This window comes from Poecilia formosa, unplaced genomic scaffold, assembly GCF_000485575.1.
Source record: "Poecilia formosa unplaced genomic scaffold, Poecilia_formosa-5.1.2 Scaffold30, whole genome shotgun sequence".
NCBI lineage: Eukaryota > Metazoa > Chordata > Actinopteri > Cyprinodontiformes > Poeciliidae > Poecilia > Poecilia formosa.
The window spans coordinates 2,452,932-2,476,064 of record NW_006799969.1 but is presented as its reverse complement, the minus strand read 5'-3'; the positions used below and the strand labels follow the sequence as shown (position 1 = coordinate 2,476,064).

At 36.4% G+C, this 23,133-nt stretch overlaps 1 protein-coding gene across 8 annotated transcripts in view; it reads left to right on the top strand.

The window, feature by feature from the left end:
* Position 1: 1 nt before the first annotated feature.
* fsip1 (fibrous sheath interacting protein 1) overlaps positions 2–23,133 on the top strand; it is a 31,625-nt gene continuing 8,493 nt past the window's right edge. Inside the window, exons 1-9 of one of the 8 annotated variants that reach the window (XM_016670080.1) lie at positions 2–256; positions 337–388; positions 851–996; positions 1,114–1,192; positions 2,118–2,207; positions 2,611–2,750; positions 2,977–3,099; positions 6,816–6,977; positions 17,531–17,578. In XM_016670080.1, the coding sequence (XP_016525566.1) occupies positions 17–256; positions 337–388; positions 851–996; positions 1,114–1,192; positions 2,118–2,207; positions 2,611–2,750; positions 2,977–3,099; positions 6,816–6,977; positions 17,531–17,578 (1,080 nt within the window). In that variant the 5' untranslated portion in view covers positions 2–16. Of the gene's footprint in view, positions 257–333; positions 389–826; positions 997–1,113; positions 1,193–2,117; positions 2,208–2,610; positions 2,751–2,976; positions 3,100–6,815; positions 6,978–17,530; positions 17,579–23,133 lie in introns of all 8 variants that reach the window. The other 7 variants (XM_016670078.1, XM_016670082.1, XM_016670079.1 and 4 more) reach the window with 7 other exon arrangements.

Here is a 23,133-nt window from a genome sequence, read left to right as displayed (position 1 = left end):
AAACAACATCCGGGGAATGTTTGCGTCCGTAGTTACCGACCGTATACAAGGGGAAGAAACTGTTGACAACGGCTTGTTGCAGTTACTTTACTCCATATTTATAGTTAGCGAATCAGTACATAACGCAATGGAAATCATTAAAGGTAGTTTAGATAATATTTCCCGACCTGCATCGACCGAGCAAACTGATAACAGATTTTGTCCCGCTGCGCCATTTGAGCTGCTTGTTTTGAGCAACGATTCTGCTGACTTCCAGGTAGATAAACAACTCTTTCGTCTTGGCTTTAAATACAATAAAGGTATATTTTATAGCTTAACTATTTTCTATAAAAGCAGAATGGCAGTGGGGAAATGGAACACCCTAATAGAGGCAGAGGACCTGGTAAAGGTAAATGTTCATTCAAGTAGTGGTTTCAAAGTTAGAATTGTGAATAAATAAAATTAAAAGATGATTTCTACTAGCGTAATTTTAACATAATGATTAATAGATGGCAACATTTGCATTCAGTTATACAGACACACGCAGACACGCACATCCTTTCAGTGATGCAATTCTGAAAGGAACACACAATGTAAAAAAACAAAAACAAACTTGAAATAAATCCATCCATCAAAATTAGATCATCTCAAATTATTCATTCATTTAGTCAGAAAATAAATCTGAAATTAAGAAACAACAATTCAAAATAACAATTAGATGTTTGTTTGTTTGAAAGTAAAACTGACAGAAACATATGAATGCACAACTTGCAAATTGAACTCAGCACTTGATTAAAATTAAGCTATTGCTCCATTATGCATACAACAGAAGAAATGCTTCTTTCAGATCAGTTTTTTGCTGAGGTTACAGGAGATGAAAATGAGGATTCAAAGCTACAGAGAGCTTTTGAGGAAATGAGACGACTTGATGCAATTCTGTCAGCAGAAATCTTCAAGGAAAAAGAAATTCAGTGTCAAAGAAAAGAACTCCAAGCAAAAATGTGGCAAGAGCTCCAGGTAGATATGACATCAATGCTTATGTAGCCAGGTGAAAATAGTCTTTTTAATCAAATGAGTAACCTTTATGCTGCATAATGTATGAGGATCTGCTCTGTTCTTTTTTTTTTCTTACAGAGAAAACCCGACAGATACTCTGAATGTGCTCATGAAGCTTTGAACACGAAGCTGTTTTTGGCTTTGGAAGCCCACACTTGTGTGTAAATCCAACACCGATTAAGAACATGACTGGCTTAAGTGTTGATATGCCTTAAACATTTTCATATTCTGTTTCATTATTAAAATCATTGGGACTTTATGTCAACGTAGTGGATTTTGTCTGAAGTATGTAGAAAAATTATGTATATTCTTTGCTTACTTTTCTTTACATGACATTTTAACATCATTAAGATTAAATGAAGAGAATTGATGAACATCAGTTTAGAAGTCTTTTCACAGATTCTCACTCGGACCTATGTTTGAACTTTGACTGAACCATTCTACTACATTAATAGTAATAGTTTCTGTAAACCGTTCCATTGTAGCTGCTTCTGTATGTTTAGGGATGTTTTCCTGTTGAAATGTGAACATCTGGCCCAAACTTGGATCTTTTGCATCGTTTAACAAATTTTCATACAGCATGTCTAAATCTTTAGCTCTAATGAACTCTAACCAGCTCTTCTCTCCCTGCAGAAGATCAGCGTTTCCAAATCATGACAACCAGTATGTTCAGTGTTAGCCATTTATGGTCTGATCTGAACAGATCAGCTTATTCAACACATTTCCCACATGCCTTGTGACAATCTGTAAACAAGGCATCTTTTCTATGGAAATGAAATGAAATCTTTATTTATTTTGAGCATATAAAATACAAGATTTTTATCATGGTGAAGATGACGGATTAAAAAAAAAACCTAAAAACTTTTGAATTTTATATGTAAAAAGAAAACAACAGTTTTCCCTCCATGTTTCAGTTATGCAATAATTTGTGTTGGTTTACTGCATAAAGTCCCAATTAAATACTCTAAAGTTTGCGGTTGTGTTATGACAATATGTGAAAAAATTCAGGGAGTATGATTACTCATGAGAGGCAATGAAGGCCTGTCTGCCATTCACACTAATATGGTTTTATTATCTCAAAGGTACAAAAGAGGAGGACCATTACGCACCTCTGTTTGAGACCCAGGTTCCCGACTGTGAGCATGATGGGGACGACCAGGGCCTGGAGCAAGGTGAGCTTGTGCTGCTTTAGAACGTTACTTGCAGCTGTGTTAACAAATTTGTGCACTGGATGGCGCTAAAAGCTCACGAAGCCTGTAATAGTAAGTTTTCTCCATTAATGTAACATTATTACTTTTTACTTTTTTCCAAAGATCTTTGCAAAACCTCAGTCACTCTTCAACAATTTCCTAATAAAAATCTTATGAATTTTATGGTATTAAAACCCAAGAGAATGAGAAAAAAAAAAAAAAAAACTTTTTAAACAGAAGCTACAGAGGAGTGAGGAATTCTGTGTTTGGAACAATAAAGTGGACTGATCTGGAATGTTAGCATAAGTTTCATTAGTGAATATTTAAACATAAAGATGCATTCTAAATGTTTCTGCACTGAAATAAGACGTGCCTTACTCGACAGCTGAGATGCCGCCTTGCAGCTTGACTTCATCATTTGGAGAAAGCAGTGCAAATAATGAGGGCCTCCGGTTTGTGGAGAGCAACAGCAAAACTTCCAAAACAAAAAACAAACAGAAGGACTTTGTCCAGAGGAACATCGAGGTATGATTAAACTCATGTTGCGTAAAAAAAAAAAAAAAAAAAAAATTGCACTATTATCTCATGTCTTTGAGTTAAGTTTTTCAGCTGTTGATTTTTCCAGTTGGAAAAATGTGTTTTCCTTTAGATATACAGACTCAGGCCTACATATCATCATTGATTGCATAAAAAATGTTATGCAAATGTTGATTTTCCATCTTTTTCCCCATTATGTTGTGTAACACAATAGCTGGCAAGTGATGTGGGTCGAGTGCGCTTGACCCGTGCAGAGAAAGAGCGTCTGGCTGAACTCTTTCAAGAAAAAAACGAAGAGGAAGAGGACAGAGCCAGGACCAGCGGCACAGACAGTGAGGTAGGCTAGCATTTGGCCATAACAGACAACATATGCTGTAGGCTGAGACTTTCTATTCTACCATCTATGTAGAATCCTTAAGGGGAAGCGCCACATCAAACTCTATTATTAAAATCAAGTAAAACTAATATTTACTGCATTTACATTATGTATATTATGTATATAGTTAAGAGTTGAAGGGTAAATTGAGGTTAATGTAGGGCAGTCCAGGGAAAAAACTGGTTGAACCTTCAAATAACTTGAGACTGTGACTAATGTTACATGAGATCTACAGCAGTAATTTGCTGTAAATTTGAAAGTACCACTTATATTTTGGGGGGTTTTAAAATAAAGAAAAACATAAAACTTTACCAGAAATAGGATGGATACATTTTCTTCCTTGGGATGTTGATATTTGTGGATAATGATGTAAAACAAAGATCACATAGTTTCCAACCTGATGACAGGAAAAAATGATCTAAAACATTTTATCTGTACTTTGGGCCATGCTGTTATGGAAACCGAATGCAGTTATTCCATAAAAAAAAACTAAAAAGAAATATCTATGTACTTGGTCCTTTAGCATTTTTAGCTAAAGTCGTTAAGAGCCGTTGTGGAAGATTCAAAGAGCCACTTGCAGCACCAGAGCTGCAGGTTGCAGACCTCTGCTCTAAGCTGAAGCTTCTGACTCAAAGTATTTCAAATTATGAACCAGATGTCAAATGCCACATGTGGTTTGCTTGGAATGCTGCATGTTGTGAATTAATTTTATAATCCTAGATTCACAGCTATTCCCCCCTCCTGTTTTTCTGCAAAAACTCAGAAGAATGGATCTTTCAGAGAGACATACAGCTGTTCTTGCATTAGGGGTGTGGGGACAGAGCATAGAAGCTAAGAGAAGAAGACCTTTTGTTTCTCCTTTGAGGATTAAGCTCAGACATTGCTACTTGGAGCAGTCCAATGATTCATTCAGAGTCCTAGCTTCACATGTTTTCATTTTCACATTTATTTGCCTTAATTAACTCTTGAGCTGCTATGAAATCAGTTCAAATTCTGATGGGCTGATGCCTGCTTAAACGTCAGGCAAAAACCACACTTACCTCTTAACATGCGGTTCTGTTTTAATCAACCCAGGCAGATCTGCATCAACAGAACAGCCTGCCAGGGTTTTTAGGGTATTTGAATGTCTAACTGTTTATGATGTTTGCCTTGACTTTAGAACAATACTGCAGTGATTACGGTGGCAGACACCAAACAGACCGGAGTGCAGATGCTCTGGACTTTTTTATTAGCTGGAGGAAGCCTTCCTGTTTCCTGTTATTGTAAGGCATGCTTGTATGAATGGCCACGACAGAGCGAGGATATTATTTATGTCACCAGGACTTTGGTGGTGGACGTCACCCAGCTCTTGGCAGAATCCCTTGGTGCACATTTATCAAAACGTGCTGCTCAGTGTTTACCTCAGACACTTGAATTCTCACACGGGTCACCTCCGTGCTGCAGTGTAGACGTGTTACAGTCACGTCATTAGGAGCTGGTACTTACTGAAGACTTGTAGGCATTCGGGGCTTACATACACAAGCACAAACATTCCTTGCCTAATTCCTCAGATGTTGTGGGAAAAAAGTTAAAAAGGTGCTTAAATTCTTACAGATTTATCTTAAAAATGCATCAGCTATGCAGTATAAACAATATTTATAACTTTCCAGTGAAAACCCTTATTATCTTAGCTCAGTCTCAAATCCCAACTACTATTTATGTTTTTCAAGAAAATATGATGGAAAGATTAGCTTAGAGGCTAATTGTGATGCTACACGCAAACACACAGCTTAAGCTGAACCTTACAGAGGCTTATGTGCATCAGGGTGAGTCTAAAATATTACTTTTTGCAGCTACAAAGCTGAATATAGCAAAAAGGAGTGGAACATACATGTTATTTCCACTTTAATTTGACACCCCTGAAAGCATCAAGTGTTAACCATTTAACACTTGGTAAAGATAGACTCCACCTGTGTGTAGTTTAATCTTTGAATAAATGCAGCTGTTCAATAAAGGCCTTGGGCGTTTGTTACAAGAAAAACATCATGGAGATCAAGCAAAACAGCACATAGGTCAAAGATAAAGCTTCAGGTAACTTCCATAAAATAGTATGAAACAGCTGCAAAGCTACCTACCAAGATGGCAGTCCACTTAAGCTAACAGGCTAACATGGAGTTCTTTAATCAGAGAAGCATTCAGGCCTGTACTAGGTCTGGGGAAGCTCCACAGCTTAGGTGGGATAAACTGTTGAATCTTAGTTGTGTACGCCACAGATCTGAGTGGGAAGAAGAAAGCAGTTATTGCCAGAGAGCCAGAAGAAACCCTGTTTGGAGTTTGCTGTCATCCATGTAGCACGTAAAGTAAAAAGTCCCTCAGTTTTTAAATTTAAAGTAATCCAGATATGAGGGTAGAAAGTGTATGTGTAACTATAAAAACTGGGTATATTGAATCATTTTTGAAAGTCAAAAACAACCAAAGTCAAAATGGGGATGAGTGAGAGCATGATGAGCTGCTCCTCCAGTTGCTCATTGTTAGAATCTTGGGTTGTTTTGATGATGTCATTCTAGTTTGATTATCCTGTCTCTTAGTCTCTTTCTTTGATTAGATCGGTCTTGTTTCCATTTTTCTTTTGTTCAGACCTTAGTTTTTCTAGTTATGTTTATTTCTTGTCTGAATTTTTTTTTTTTATTAATTTCCTAGTCCCTGGCTACTCTCCCTTGTCCCCTGTGCCATTTTCTCTCTCTCTGTTCACCCTGCCTTCTGCTCTCTCCCTCACACCTGCAACCTGTTAGCTCGTCAGCTCAGGTCTGTTGTTCCAGCGTTCACCCTCACGGTATTTAAACCTTTCTCTTGCTCACACTCCCTGCTGGCCTCTCCTGTTGTTGTCCCTGTTATTATTTTCATGGATTTATGGTATTTGTTCTGCTCCATCTCACTGTGGTTATTTTTTGTAAGTTTTGTGTAATTTATTTCATTAAAACAGCTAACGGCTACCTCTGCCTCTCTGCATTTGAGTTTACCGTCAGATACACATGTCGTGACGCAACATATTTGTGAGCAGGATTCACCTCATTCTGTGTTCAGTATGCATATGTTTCTATGTTTTTTCTTTTTTTTTTTTTTGAAAAACTGAAATTCCATCATTGCAGAACGCACATGTGAACAAGAAGGCCTCAGAAATATTCTGGCTTATACAGGTAAACCTCTGCCATGGTTCAAAAACCTGCCTGCCTTTGTCATAAAAACCAGCTTGGCTCTACCATTTTGTATTTGGGATGGACTTCAACTTCCTAATGAGCTACTATGTTTGCCGCTTCCTTCTGCCAGTTTTCCTCCCAGCACTCAGAGGTTACAGCTGTTCTCTGTTTAGAGTAATGAACTGTTTTGGCATGTTAATATTCTTAATGGGTCCTATCTCACCACTGTAATGTGCTGAGTTCAACATCCATGCACTGGTTCCCACAGAATCCAATAGGAGTGTCACTGAGTCACACAGCGAGTGCCATTTGTCTCTTATTAACACAGAACCCATTCAGAAATGGAGAGCTGAAGTCAGACGGCACCTCTTCCCTGATTCTGACATCACTATAATAATATTGCTAGATAATGTTTATCAGTGCACTGTTTAGGTTGCTACAGAGCAAAGCAGACTTATACCCCATGGACCATGACTTACTTAGCTGACGACTGTTTTCCAGGAGGCTGTGTGGGCTACGTCAGTCTCTGCAGGCCAGGGTTACACCCCAGAGCCTTCTGAACTGGAGCATCTGATGGAGCTTGATGCTAAAATTTGCCTCCTCCTTCCTGCTGAAGAACTCCACTCCCTGCAGAGCTCGAACACAGACCTAAGCGTGTTCCAGGTAAATCATCCTAAATATTCAGAGCTTTGCAAAAGTATTCGCATCTCTTTAACTTTTGTCATGTTAGAACTGACAACTATAATGTTTTTTTAATTTTTTTTTTTTGGTGGACTTTATGTATTTGTATTCAATGTCGTGAATCAAAGAGTCAAACCAAACTAGAGTTCCTTTGGGGCATTTCTCCAGCTTTGACGATGTAAGGATTTATATTAACTCTTTGTAAAATGGCTCAATCTCAGTCAGATTGAATAGAAAGCATGTCATCATCAATTTTCATGCCTCGCAACTGTTTCTCAGTTGGATTGCTCCATCAGCTCTGAGCGAATCCCCTGTCCTAGCTGTAGAAAGACATCGTCACGGCCTATAGTGTTTCACAACCTGTATTTATGATGTTCCTTTAGTGGAGAAATTCATTGGTGTAGGCTTGAATTGCAAAAAGCTGGTAGCGTCACAACAGTTTTCAATTTCCACAGTTTGTTGAACTTTCAAAAAGAATAAACTCATCTAATGTGTGACATAATTCTCAGGTCCAAGCTTTGTCTTTTGAGAAAAGATAAACATATTATCCATTACATACTGGCTGTATTAACCTGGGACTTCACTGTGGGTTTGTTCCTCAGTGCTTTCTTTAAGCATTTATAGTCTAATGTTAAGAAATGTTTTTTTCTTTCTTGTTTTTATTTGTAAATTGACCAATTAAAAATAGATTGTTCTGACATTTAAATGTTGGTCAATAAAATTAAATGCTCAAAATCAGTATCTTCATAAGCAGTTCTCAGCCATATGCTCTGACTTAGAAAAGCTCAACAAACTTTAATAATATGTCCAATTTTATTGGTGGGATATAAAACACCAAACACAGTGTACCACAAGTCTATTTAGCCGTGAAATGCATAAACTGCAAGACAAAAAAAACAACATTACTTTCAGCTGCAAATCTATTCAGAAACATACTCTATCAATTTAGAATCACATTTGACCTAAAATGCACACTTTTGGATTCTTGGAGAGAACCGGAGTGGCAAAAAGAAAACTAGCCAAACAAAGCTGTCACGTAGCAAGGGTTTCAAACTGGAGGTCTTCTTGTTGTGGAGTGGCAGTAATAACCACTATGGCAACATGGTGCCACTCAGCCACTCAAAAGGTCCCTGAGTGACATATTTTCAATTAAAGTGATCAAAGAAAGTGACGAGGTTGTTTTTCATACTGGGTATTTGAGTTTGTCACAAAAGGCACCCAAATATATGCTATGAGGAAATGTTGTCTTTTTCCATTTCTGTTCCCTTTAATAACAGACCTGGATAAACAAACCAAAGCTAAGAATTTATATTCAGTTTTTTTATGAATCGTGCCTTGAGTCATAGTTATGCCCTGTAATCTCTTTTGCATCCAAGAGTCAGTTTAAAATGTATATTCGTAACGCTGAAGTTTCCAAGCTGTTGTTCTGTGTTTGAGTTTAATGTTAGTAATAAACTCTGTCTCAGGACATTTTCCCACAACATCCAAAGTTTGATTCGATGCACTTGATTTGCAAAACTTGTCACCAAATATTGCTCCTCTTGGAGCTGTTTCACAAAAACACCGTCTGGAGGAAAAAAGTTATGACTGTTCTGATTATTTTACTGTCAGGATGTGAATTTGGGTATTTTCTTTTGAGCTTTTTTTTTTTCAGTTAAAGTGCCCCAAACTCCTAAATAAACAAGTGATTCACATTTTTATCTATGTAAAATTTGTAAGTATGATTGTAAAATGAGAAATAATAAATCCTAATTGAGGGCTGGTAGTTGGCAGCACTGCCAGCAAGAAGGTCCTGGCTTTGAATCCCAGCATGAGGTCTTCCTGCATGGAGTCTGCATGTTCTCCCTGTGCATCCATTAGTTCTCTCTGGTGCTCTGGCTTCCTCCCACAGTCCAAAACAAGTTAACTGATCTCTCTAACTTGACCTTAGGTATGTGTGTGTTTGTGTCTGTGGTGGACTAGCAACCTGTCCAGAATGTGCCCCACCTCTCAATCAACGACTGCGTCGGTCATTGAGCCACAAAACAATAGACAACTCAATGGATGAGCAGTAACCTGTTTGATAATACAAACAAAATTAGCAATAAATTCATAATGTGAGTTGTTGAACTTTTCCCCCCCCCCTCTATTTCCAACTTTTAGTTGTCTTCACAAGCCAAATAAGTTCTTGGAAACTCTAAAGTCTCACCCATCTGTCATCTGCTCTTCGTTAAAGCTTAAAAGACTAGTGCAGAGTACTTTTTCTGAGGCATTACTGGAAGTTATTAACACCCAAGCTTTTGAAATAAGAATAAAATGTAATATCTGAATTTGAGTTGGTGAGTGCCACACCTGCTGGGGCAACAAAAAAGAAAAGTCAACCACCCTGTAAATTTTTTGCAGAGCCAATGATTTGTTTCAGGTCAGTACTCGTAAATCTTTAAAGAGCACATAAAAAGAAATATGCTTTTGTTTTGCAGTACCTTTCTTCTCGGTAATAGTTAGAATTTCTAAATGGAGTCTTTTAGACAATATGACGTTTAGAAAACGTCATGTTTTCCTGCTCATTGCACACTGCAATAAATATAAAGGAGTGTAATATTTCAGTTTTTTTTTTTTGTTGTTGTTTCTCACTGATATTAAACCACTGTAAATTTCTGTTTTCCAAATTCATCTATGTTTCAAATTGATTGCAGAGTTTCTAAGTCCTTTTTTATATTTTGTGAGACTGGATAAAGTAAAAAAAAATAATAAAAAAATGCTGGCACCGGCATGCATGTTGCCACAAAGCAGAGTCAGCCCCCCATCAGATTATAATTACAGAGGTGGTGGAGGTAAAGGAGTAACAGATCCAGAAAAAGAGGATTTCTGTTTTTTATTTGGGTATTTTAGCATGAGACATGTAGCCCACAGCCAGTCATACCATGGAAAAGTACTTACCTGTTGAACCGTTTCATATTTGTCACAATACTGACACAAACTTCAATGTACAAGGATCTAACTTTGAAACTAGCCCAGTTGGTAAATAGTCCATCTGTGTTTAATTTCTGAACAAATCCACCCATTGTGAGAAGGCCTAAATGTTAAAGAGCATCATAGAGGCCAGGGGATGTGGTAGACAGATCAGGAATAAAACTGTGAAGCAGGGTTTAGTTGTAAAACATTTTCTAAAGCTTTGAACATTTTGAGAATTGTTTATTTTATAATCTAAAACTGGAAAAATGGCACATGATCTAATCTGACAGGCCATTTTAGAAGAGGGAACTGTACCTAGTAGATTTTGTTCTTGAGCATAAAGAAAAAAAGAAAAGAAACTGTAGGCCAAAAACACAAAACGAATGCAAATCACAACGGGGAAATTGTTTGCCTTTTGTTTTGAGAGGAAACAAGTGAGACTTTTTAAGTACCTTTAACTTGGGGATTTAGACCCACGTTACAAAAAGTTCAGAGAACACTTCCTTAAATTAAAGCATACTGATATGTTCTCATATGACCCAGTCGAATTCCACACTTGCATCCAATTAAGAAACAGTGACCATACAGGTTGCCATTCATTGCTGCTCTCCATCCAGTCTGACAGTGTGAGCTCTTTTGCAAAATAAGCATAGGCAAAGTTTTCAGGCTATGTGTGCAAAGTTGTTAGAGTAATCACTGCTACAGCTATAGTTCTAAAAAATATTGACACAACTGCCCATTAATGTTAAGCTATACGTCCTTTCCACTTCAGTAATGTGCTACTTTGTGTCGTTCGATCACATTAAATCCCAAGAAAATTCCTTGAAATTTGTGGTTTTAACATGACAAAATGCGAAAAGGGTTTAATTGTATGAATACTTTTGCAAAGCAATGTATTGGTAGCAAACTAATATAAACATTCATCTTCGTAATGTAACATATCACAAAGGTGAATTAAGCAAATTAGAAAGTGTACCAAAAAACAATTTGGTTTTCTTTGACACTGTTCCCTTTGTGCTTTTGTCAGCACTTTCTTGTATTCTTTTATTCTCTCCATTCACTGTCTCCAAATGAATCAAGCCCTTCTGTCATTAAAAACATCTGTTTACATAAAGCCTTAAAATACAGTACTCCCCACTTACTGTACCACTGTGTGGTAATGTCAGCACCACCCATCATCCGCAGGATTGTGTCACGAGTTTTCTGAAGTTGGTGACATGGGTGTCTAAATTTGTGTGCCCAAACTTGTGTGTTTCTCAGATTACAAATACATATGTTGTTTTATGGCTGCTTTATTTTTTTTTAAAGACAAGGAGCAGCAGTAACAATAAAAAAAAAACAAAACATGTTGTTATGGTTTTAAGTCACTGTCACTATTTTTGATTGCAGCTCACCAGATCAGAAGGGGTTTGACCATATTTGTATTTGCATGGTTACTGCTGCTGTGTTTTGCCATACACTTACTGAGTATATACTTTGCTGTAAGGCTGTGAGGTCAGTTAGTCATACTGTGTGGTTGTTGATGTGCACTCCTGATTTTTAACAACGGCAACTGTTAAGTGAAAGAGCAGAATTTCGTGCAGAAAACTCCCTTTTGGCCAACACGGCGTGGTCAGTGAATTATTTAAGAACTCAAATCTTATTAGGTCCAGTCATGTAATTAAGCACAAGGAAAAACTTTACCCTGCTGTGCTGAAAGTTGGATTAAAATTCATGCTAAATATACAAGACAAATGTAAACATGAATAGTTTTATCCTCTGAGTTGTGATAAAACTCTGAAAAAGGATTTAACTTTGCACTGATTACTTTGGTACAGTACAACCACCCATCAGGGGATTTTATATTTTAGGCACAATACTGACACAAACTTCAATGTACAAGGATCATTGTACATTGTCAGTCATCTTATTTGTGTAATACTAGGCAAATGTAATGTTGACAATGGTAATTTGAAGAGGGTAAGCAATTCAATAATATCGCTAAAACAGCATTGTTCAGGGGTCTTTGGTTTAATCTGAACAAAAAGGACACTTGTGAAAAACGAATGGGGTCTGACCCCAAAAAAATAAAAAAATAAAATCTTTGCACAAAATATTAAGAATGGCTTTAGCAGTGAGGTGTATTTGCTGATCAGTTATTTTAACCATTAAATCCCTGAGGTTTGCATCCCTGGAATCCATTTGCCCCCTTCCAAAGTATCTGATACTTTGCACATTTCGTGCTTATTGATGAGGTCAATTTAGATCAACAAGTTCATGTAAGATTCATGTTTTTGAAAATAGAAGAGAAAAACCTTCGTTAAAAGAGGTTTAACAAAAAAATGTTTTGATATCACCACCAGCAAAGTTGCAAAACGTTGAATTCTTGAATTACTTACTTGGTCAATGGTGGCACCCATGTACATGCGTTCATGCAGGGTGATGGTCTATGATCTCAGCAGTCTTCCACGTCAGGATAATCCCTGCTACAGTACAGAGAGGTTGATGGTGTTGACATGGCCTTTAAATTCTCTAGATCTTAACTCCAGTAAGTATCTGTGAGGTGTGTTGGGAACACTGACAGGATTTATTCCAAGTGCTGCCTTAGAACCTGCTGCTGATTTTATTTTATTTTATTTTTTGTGCTGCCGGATACTAGAGAACATAACTGAGACTAGAATTGAAACCTGTTATAATGTTACAAGCCTTATTTTTCCCCACTCTCAAAAATGTTCTTGGGAAACTGAGTGTGAAGGATGTGAGCTCAGCCCCCCACGTCTTTATAGCAGTAGTTATTAATGATTACGACATTCAAAGTAAAGTGGTTAGTTTACAAAGCAGGAGAATGACTTTCTGTAAGTTTTACTCACACATGATTAATTGGAACCACAAGTAGAACATGTCAGCGCCATATAAATCCAGAGAAGAGGCCAACTTGTTTCGGAGTAAAGCTTCTTCAAACAAGACAGAGGCTCGTATGTCTTTTACTGAACCTTTCTGTTCAGCTTTTATTGAAGAGAAAAACGGCGAGAACTGATAACGGCAACAGCTGTTTGTAACCTAGCAACCAAAAATCAACAAAAGCAAGATGGCGACAAAACAGAACCAGATCTTGTTAAGCATTCTTCCAAATAAAATACTTCCTCTATTCAAATAAATCATGTCTCACACTTAAATATATTCCACTTCACCTTTGCAACTATATACAATCATGTTCAATACAATTAATAATAATCAACATGTAAATTATGCTTAACATATAATTGTAAATCAGTCATTTATCATGCAAAATATACTGAACAGCATATAAGTGTAAAAAAGTCGCAACACATCTAAGGTTCGCATAAAACCTCAGAAAACAGAAATCCCTGTGCATAGATCTTCATCTAAGCATGATGCTCAGTTACTGAAGGATTTTTGTAGACACATGTGCAGCCAGAGAGTCTTATAGAAATAAGCAAAAGCTGCATATTGTGTGAAATGTTGTTGGAACATTATAGCAGCTTTCTAAGTGGTGGTGCACTAATTAATGCCTGTCAAATGACTCCAGAGGGAAAAAAAAATACTCAGTATCCTTAATGTCATCATTATAATTAGAATAAGTTAGCATGACAATATAGTACTGATGAAAGAGGGGGATTTTAAGTTTGCATTGGAGTTTTTACCTTACCAGCAGACTGTTTATTTGCATTCATAAATATAATGTTTCTTTTTACTACAAAAATGCAGGTGTAGTTTCAAAAGATACACAAAAACAAAAATAATCTAGCTGAATTTTAGCCTTTTTTTTTATTAAATTGTTTATCATTCTATTAGATCACTTTGCAAATAAAGGAATGTGTTTACTTTGCTATGTGCAATTTTTATGCAAGTAGTTTTGATATGTGTTTTGCTGCACTTCACGGTACTTAATTGATGTTCTTATTTGTAAACTAAGGGCATTGCATCTTTTGTTCTAATTATACCATGTATCTTTTGTATCTGAATTTCATTGTACCATACTATATTGTATCTCGTCTTGCAGTCATTGTCTGCCTATCGCATCACTTTTGTGTTGTCATAATTTATTGGTATCATATTACAATCATACTGCATATTTAATGTATGATTATGTGATTGCTATCAAACCAAATTGTGTTATATGTGATCATGATCAGCTTAACTTAATTGCATATAATAGTTACATTTCTGAGACAGAAGGATTTTTGTAGGCACATGTGCTATAACCTCAAATGTCTGGATATTGTCACAATGTTAAGGTGTCAGGGTTGTCATATGACACACTTACTGTTTTTCATACAGTCTAAAATCATGACCTCCACACCCTTTCACACCCTGTAATTCCAGTGTGATTCACTTTATTGTTTTCTTATAAACGCCTCTCCCACTGGTTGTATCCTCAGCCACAGTTGTGTCAAGCGGTTCAGAGGTTTTGCTTTGTCATGTATGCTTTTTGAGTGTTCCACTCATTGTGGAAGTCCACTGTGGATAATTTGGTCACATAGCCAGCTGTTGTCAATAAACACCCATACTTATTCTAATGCTTTATTAAACCTGGGATATGTAACTTTTATTAAAAAAAAAAAAAAAAAAAAAAAAATCTCACACGTGTTATAACTGTCCTGGCTATAATATGAGGCCCATAATGAAAACATCTAACTCCTCCATGTCCTCCCAGTGCTATCTGTCTAAAATAACCAGTCAGAGCCAGGAGGAGTGTTTGAGTACTGTCAATCAACCTCAGGTACATGCTGCTCAACGTGCTACTGGCGGTTAATCCACTTACTGTTCCAGGAAAACTGTTTATCCACCGTCATAGGTGACCTTGATAACTACCCTGGGCTGTATCGACAGGCTCTAATGATGGTTAGCGCTTGGAGAAAGCAGAGGAGGTAGATCTTCTCATAAATTATATCTCTTATACTATACTGTCAGAACATAGTGACAGTTTTAACAAACATGTAAAAATCATATTTTTCTAAAAGGTACAAACTCAAGTTTTTAAGGCAAATACAAGACATAAATTGGACTTTTAAAGTTTGGTTTCAAATTTTGAAAACATTTCCTATGGCATGTTTTATTTTCCACCACTGGAAAAAAGTAGTTTCCTTGTAGAAGACTATATGCTGTACAGCTGTGTGCCAGACATCGTCGAACATAGCATCTGTTTTTTGGGGGACAAAGAGTGCTAAAGGATGCTTGAGTTGTTTTTTTTTTGTTGTTGTTTCTTCCATATGCTTTTGATAAATATTGAATTTGTCCTGCTTTCAACTTTTTTTTATACTTCACATTTCATTTTGTCTGTGTCATTGTTTGGCAAAAACTAAAGTTATCCTATGCTAACAAAGCATGCTGGGTGGAGATCATCATTTGAGCATTTCCTAACAACAAGAGCAACACATTGGATGTATTTACAGTAGTTTGAAAACATTTCCAAGCACAAGTTTAGAGGTTGAAAATGTAAAAATGGGGACTTAAAATACTTCTATCTTAATATGATTCTGACATACTAAAATCCACAGGTGGCGTGGCTATTTCTAGCCATCACATTCAATGTGGTTTTAGATTGTAAAATGCACCAGGAGGTTTTGATCTGAATACTTCAGACCACCCTCAGTTCTGAAAAAGAAAGCTTGTGTACACAGTCCAGATGACCCACAAGTGAATCTCCTAATACTTCAGGAATGTTCACCAATCATCAAGTCAACAAGGATCCAAGATGTTGACAAAAAAAAAAAAAAAAAAAAAAAACCCTGATCTCTGGAGGGGGAAAAGATGGCCTGGAGACAAACAAATTTTCAGTCTTCAGGCCCCACTATTTACTCTTATTGAGCACTATTACACTTAGTTGATTTTAGAATGTTTGCATGGAGAAATAAAGAGTTAGACTTGCTAACACTACCAAAGTATTAGCAGCTGATCCACTGTATAAAATATAATGCATGCAGTTTTGTTGCCACGCCTCCATCTCTAAGCTTGTCAGATGGATATGAGTCACAGCTGGGCAAAATGTCACCTAGGGAGACCCGGTAAGAAATATGAAACTGAGAAAAAGTCAAGAGACTCTTAAGCTTCTAAACAGCTCCTGTGCTCTCGCAGGGAGAGCTCGTGGCAAGGCATGTGGACAGGCCTTGGCAGGTAGCCTGGGTCCACGTGGCACATCCAGAGCAACCACTAAAGTTCACATTTCAAGAGATTGAGAGAAAACAGAGACGCAGATGAAGTAGGCGAGGAGGGTGCTGTCCTGAATAACATGGAGAAAATTAGCATGGCTGTGTTATTTCTTTATGCCTTCTCTTCCTTGCTGTAGGCGTTGAAAATAGATCAGCTCTTACAGTGGCTTTGGTTGCTTTACACAAGTTTCAATAGCCTTGTGACCGTTTGTCACTTTGGAACCACACATTTCCATGTATTATGATGGGATTTTATGGGATAGACTAACTGAAAGTTGTTCATAGTTATGAAGTGAAAGGAAAACAAATCTAAAAGAACTGTGGTTTCCATTTGATTTCAACCCCCTAAGTCAATGTTGGTCACCATCCCGATAGCTACATCTGCAAGTCTTTGAGCATGCCTCTGCCAGTTTTGCATACATAAACTGAACTTTATTCCTATTTTTTGTTTACAAACAACTCAGCCTTAGAGAAATTGAATAGAATGTCTGTAATCAGCAGTTTTCCAGTGAAGTCACAGATTATTTTTTTTTCTCATCCACTCAAGCACATACCCCGACTTGTATATTTAAGGTTGCAGTCCAGGGGAAAGGTCCAGTCTGAAGTTGCTTTTTCCTTTCCCAATGTTTCCCTTCCCATCTTCTCATCAGCTCTGACCAACTATTTTTTATTTTTATGTTGTTGTTTTTTTTCATTGTTGCTAAAGAACATCATCCCCACAGCCTGATTGTTCCAACGCCATGGTTGACAGTGAGATTATGGTGTTTTCTTATAACAAATGTGTTTCTATGGAGAAAACTTATGGAGAATGTTTTTGGAGATTTCAGCCAAAAACTTCAGTTTTACTCTCATTTCCGGACAACATTATCCTTCCCATGTGTGCTGTGTTCCCCGCATTACTTGTTGCAAGCTGCAAATGTGGCTTCTCATCACCTCTTTTAAAAACTGTTTTACTTTACAGTCTACAACATTCATATTTGAAGACGGCACAACTAATGGATTAGTTGGTAGAAGAAAAAAATCTTTCTACTTCCCCAAGAGACGGTTTGGATAGATACCCATGCCTTAATTGTTGTGCAATTGTACACCATATTGTTTCAATTTTTGGACTCCTTGAGATGTCCAAAGCTTTGTGTATTGTTTTATAATCTAATCCTGCTTTGAAGTGCTCCACAAATTTATCTACTATGTTATTTTGTAGTTATGATCATGTTTATTCAATAATGTTCTCAAACAAACATTAAACAAGGGGCCTTTTTTTATTTCCCGATGCAATCTTACGCCATCATTTTTTTTTTTTTTTGTGGGGAAAACTTAGAAAAAGGAGGGTGAATACTGACACACTTTTCATATTTGTGTTTGTTTATAAATAAAAATGCTCTTTTTTTGTTGTTTGTTTTGCTTGTCAGTTATGTACTTCTTGGTCTTTTTGCTGTTGTTCTATCACATGAAGTCCCAGTGAAGTACATGGAGGTTGTGGTTGGAACGTGGCAAAAGGTGCACATGAATACTTTGCAAGAGACTCCATTGACCTGCAATGAATCAGCTAAGAGACGGAAAATCAGAGCAAAACAAAAACACATTTTCCTTACTGCTTGCTTTTTCATGATGGGGAACTTAATGCGATCAACAGATATTGTTCATAAAACAAAGGCCCCCAAAGACAGGGTCAGCGAGCCAATTTGTGGTTGCTGCACAGTAAAAAAAAATGTTGAAAATATTGGCTGGATTCCACCTCACCGAAATGTTTTCCAAGCAAATATCCAGACAGAATTTTTTCCTGTCATTAATTTTTTTTATTTTTTTTATTTATTTTTTTGCATGAAATACTCTGAAGAAACTCATGACGTTTGTTTTGATGAGTAGCTTACCCAGCCATAAAATATGAAGAACTCAACACCTTAACCTAATTTGATTAATTTAACACAGGCAGTAGCATTTATAACTTGAAAGTGAACTTTAGTTCGATTGGTTTCATTGGAGCAAGCTGCTCCTATTTAACTTGTATTGAATGTGTTAACAAGCACATAAAGTTGCTCTGGCTGTCCCTCTGGCCATCTAAAATACATGAGTCAGTAATTGCTCTTGCAGAATAAAAATACACATATTGTTGTAGGATGCACTTATACAAGACGACATAAACAAATTCTTTGTGCATCTGACACAGATCTGCATCAGAATACCCAGCTGTAATTTTGGCCAGACACACCACAGATGCAGTCCACATTGGAGAGAGAAAGAAACACCAGACAATCAATCTCAGTGGCTCTCACCACTGAAAAATAATTCAAAAATGATATTATTATACGCTACCCATAATTAGTTGATTTCTCTGCTGAGCTTTAGAGTTCCGAGATTTGTTTTTGGGGCTGATTCGAAGTGATGCATTTGGAGTTTTGTCACTTTGGACATCAGTGGCTGATGTATCAAATGCTGCAGCTGTTTCACCCTGAAGCCCACTGACAAAATCGATGTGGAATGTTTTGTCTCCTTTTTAGGTCAACACATGAAACACAGGATACACTGGGATTAATAAACGCCTGTGTGTATGCCTCATGTGTTATAGGACTGCACAATATTAGTAAATCTTTTAATGATGATAATAATGGGAGATATTCATATCAAAATTTGTGAAAACGTCCTTTTTTCTTTCCTCTCTTTCTGATTGGTGGTTCCAGTACTCTGATTTTTAGCATTTTGGGGAATGTCATTTGTGTTTGTTGTGAGCACCTACTTCTGTGAAAACTATTTCCAACTGCCTAAATGTTACATTACCATTTAACATGCAAGTTCATACCACTTGGAATGTATTAGTCAACAATTATTGCACTCCAAATAGTCTGTTCAGTTTCAGCAATTGCACATACTTAAATTGCAATGACAATATATTACCAATATATCGTGAAGCTCAAACATGCTTTGGGAAATTTGTCAACATCAGAACAACACATTTCTATGTCTTTACTTAAGTGATATATACGTAGTCTCATTCATTAAATATTGAAAAGTGGATTTATTTAGATTCACTAAATGAAACACATTGTTGCTCATAAACTGATATTTTCAAGCCTTTATTATTGTTAATGAGGATATTTTGCATATCCTCATCCTCATCATAGGCTTTTGAACATCTACAGAGAAATGTTCAGTCTACCATCCAAAAATGAAAATAATATGGCACAATTGTAAACTTAGCAACACATGGCTGTACACTTAAGCTGACAGGCAAGGCAAAGAGTGCATTAATCAAAGAGTCAAGGTGGCCATGCAAGATAGATGGAGCTAAATATTTGGCACTTCTGGATGAAAACCTGACCTTGTACTGGCTGCAGTACAAGGTCAGAGCGATTGGTACAGTCTGTCCAACCTTTATACAGATGCACTATTTTTTCCCCCCAGCTTTTTATTTGTAAGAAATGTAAACCATATATAATTTTCACACAGCTTCACAAGCATGCACTGTTCTGTTTTCATGTAAAATCCAAATAAAATACTTTGAAGTTTGTTGCTACATTGAGTAGCATTTGCAAGCATTCTGTAACTGCATGCTTGATTAGTATAGATGGGATCTCAGAGTGACAGTCATACCAGACTTCTTTCAACTTTTTGACCTGCCTATGAAGACCTGTTGGCATAAATGGTGAATAAATTGTGTGCAATATATTATCAAATGCTTAAGAAGGTTTGTATCACTTCTTAAACTTTTTTGAACATCAGTTCTTTTAATTTTCTAAGTCAATATATTTGATTTGTGTATCTCTCTGCTGAGCTAAACTTACTGAGTCTTACCCTCATTTTAAGTTTTTACGTATTCTAGGAAAACAGCCAAAAACACTACTGTAATATAGCAGAACAATTGTTGGAGACTGTTCAGGTGTAGAAACAGAATTATTTGTTTTGACGAGCAGTGAATCATTACTACAATTTCATGTCGAGAAAAGCAAACGCTACTTTTTAAAATATGTTCAAACCACTCTTGTTTTTTCAAAATGAAAATATTTAATTTAATATTTATAGTGATTATTTGCATGTCTAAATTTCTCAATTTTCTGCCTCGGCTGCTTTCATTTCCTTCAAGATTGTTGCTGTGCAGAAATCATAAGGCCGATTAGTCAGGATTTTTAAGTACTATTTTTGGACTTTATTATGTGCTAACTTTGCCAAAAATATATGGCAGAGTCATAAAGACCAACTGCTGGCTTTATTATCATTAAATATTGCAGACTCTCTTTATGTTTCTAACTTATATTTTGTGAGAGGTAGGGCAGCGCTTCTTTCCAAATTAAATAAACTTTCTCTTGCAGAGATTTGAGCCTTTTTAGGAACATGCATTTAGTGGTGGGAGGATGGTGGTAAAGCTAGACTTTAATTTTTATTTTTCCTCATTGGAAACCCTGTATTTCTCACTCTGGTGCATAACATGAGTCTGATCCTGTTGTGGTCCTGGCTTGTGCCATCTAGGATGAGTGAGACTTTCCCAAAAGGGTCCAGGAACGACCACTTAAAGAGACTCCAAGGATAGAAACTGTCATTATTTCCAGGATGGAAGACAGAGCCCACCTCTAGATGAGGCCACACACAGTCTTTTTTTTATTTATTTTTTTGCTTTTTTTTAGGAAAAATTTTGTTTTTGTTAAGATTTGGATATTTTTTTTATCATGTTGGTGCCTCAACGTTGTCCAAAACTGATTTACGTAAGTGCACGAGGTGACCGAGTTGGATTGTCTATTTTGCATTATAACTTGGGCAACAACATTCAGTCTACTCTAAATACTTTGCTAAACTCCCCTTCCACCCTGGCTTTAACTAGGACTACATCCCATCATAAATATGTCATAGCGTATTTAGACTTTCTGCAGTTAAATCTGTAAAGTCCGCAGGATGCCGGCATCTTCAGTAACCTACCATTATGTCATAGGCAAGCTCTTATTGAGATGTCAACATTCAATGAATTATCCATCAATTTCGTCATTATTAGATCATGCACACGTCTGCCTGCCATCTAGTCTAACCGAGGCAGATAGAGATTTTTAACCACACGGCGCTGATCTGACACTCCAGAACCATCCTGTGGTTTGCAGAATCCTCAAGCTCAACAATTTATTTGTTTTCTTCACCTCTCTTCCGCTATTATATTTTTTTTATTTTTGAGGTCAAAATATGACCCAAAATTATAGTCTATAACACTCTATAACCCACACTTGCTTCCAGTGTGTTGTTTAGTAGCGATCAGAGCTTCTGGACTATTAAAGAAACACTGAATGTCAGACAAAGTAGAACCGCAGTACATCATCTGTTGATTTTTTTTTTTGTGAGGCCTTAAGCATTGGTTGTCTCCTCCTGGGAATTTCTAAAGCCAAAAGTGAGCATGCGTGGAAGAGAGAGTCCTAAGTTATCATATTTGCTTGGTTAGCTTAGCAAGTCTGCTGTCTCTGTCCTCTTTTAGATCGTAGTTATGTATTTTTGTATACGTATGAAATGCTACTGGGAATCAAAAAGCCATTTAGTACAAATAAGCAGCTCTGACATGAGCATGTGCAATAAAACAGAAACAAATGTCTGGCTGTTCAAATTAATTGAGTTGTTTATAAGTACATTTGTTGTCCGTCACGCACAATTTATTAGTTTTTGTCCTCCACCCAGATTTTCTTTTTCTTTTCATAAAAAATAAACTTAGCCCAAAATTACACTATAAAACTTAATAAGTTTAATTTAAAACAAGTGATTTGAGGGGAATCAGTTAATCAATTAATGGAAAACAGAAAAACATGTAACATTTTTAAAATGAGTAATTCCATGAGTTGTTATTGCTTGCATCAATAAAGTTAGCAATCCATATCTTTATTGAGCAAATTAAACATGAAAGAACATTCATTTATTTTTGGAATACATTTAGTCAATATTTTATTTCTGTTTGAAGGAAAGAATGTATTTGGAATAAATTGTGTCACCATTGTTCTTTTAATATGAAGCTTTACGGCTTTATAGGCTCTGCTCAGGTCAGTAGATACGTCAACAAAACATGTCAATATCAAAACAGCAAATTTAATTTGAAACCAGTTTAATTTGTGGGAACCATTTGTATTCTACTCCAATATATTTTAAAGCTATTTATGAGATAAATTGAACCAGCAAAGGTCTCTTTAAATTGTATTATTCACAATTAGCATTAAGTTCAAAAAATATTTTAATCCCACTGTCAGATTTTCTTTCATTATGGATATCTTCTATTGTACGAATAAGTTGTGTTTATAATGTAGAGCCTGATATGTTTAACAGTAGAAATTTGAGGAAACCAAATAAATTTTTAGATGTAGGCTATTTACTCAAAAACATTTAAATGCCTAAAACAATTAGGTAAAAGCAACTTAAAAAAATACTAAACACTAACACAAAAATGTTAAAAATACTTACTTTTATTGACTAATTCAAATAAGCCAATACAGCTACTCATTTTTTTTTATTTCTTAAAAAATGTGGTTACATTATTTATTCTTGAGACATTCTTTGAAATTTCAGTGTGCAGTCTGTGTTCGATTACAGATCAAAGTTTCTTTCATTATTCTCATCTGTAGCCATCTTTGTGTTATTCTGTACAAACTTAAAATATCCAATTTGAGTGTTGACAATCTTTGTCTTTCCCCTTTTATCAAACTTTCATGCTTACAGTTAGCTAACCTCTAACTTTCACTCGAACGTTGGCTCAACTGTAATTTAAATGGACTCAGTTGACTCACATTATGTCCCATGCAATGGCAAGTGGGTCACATTTTTCCAAAATTAGGTAATTAGAAATTTCTGAATAGATGGTTATTTGGCAAACATTCATTCATTTCTCTGGAATCATTTAGTTTTTCTTTGCAGCATCTACTAGCATTCGCTGACATTATTGGCAGGGAATCGGTGTTTTGTTCCCCTGTAAGCCTGCCGAGTCTGTTTGACTGAGTTTGATCTGATGACTAAAGTTCGTGGCAAAGAAAAATATCCATGGTGTGGTAGTCATAAAGTCACATTTTTCTGTTAAAATCTGTCAGTTGATTGTGCTCCATGTG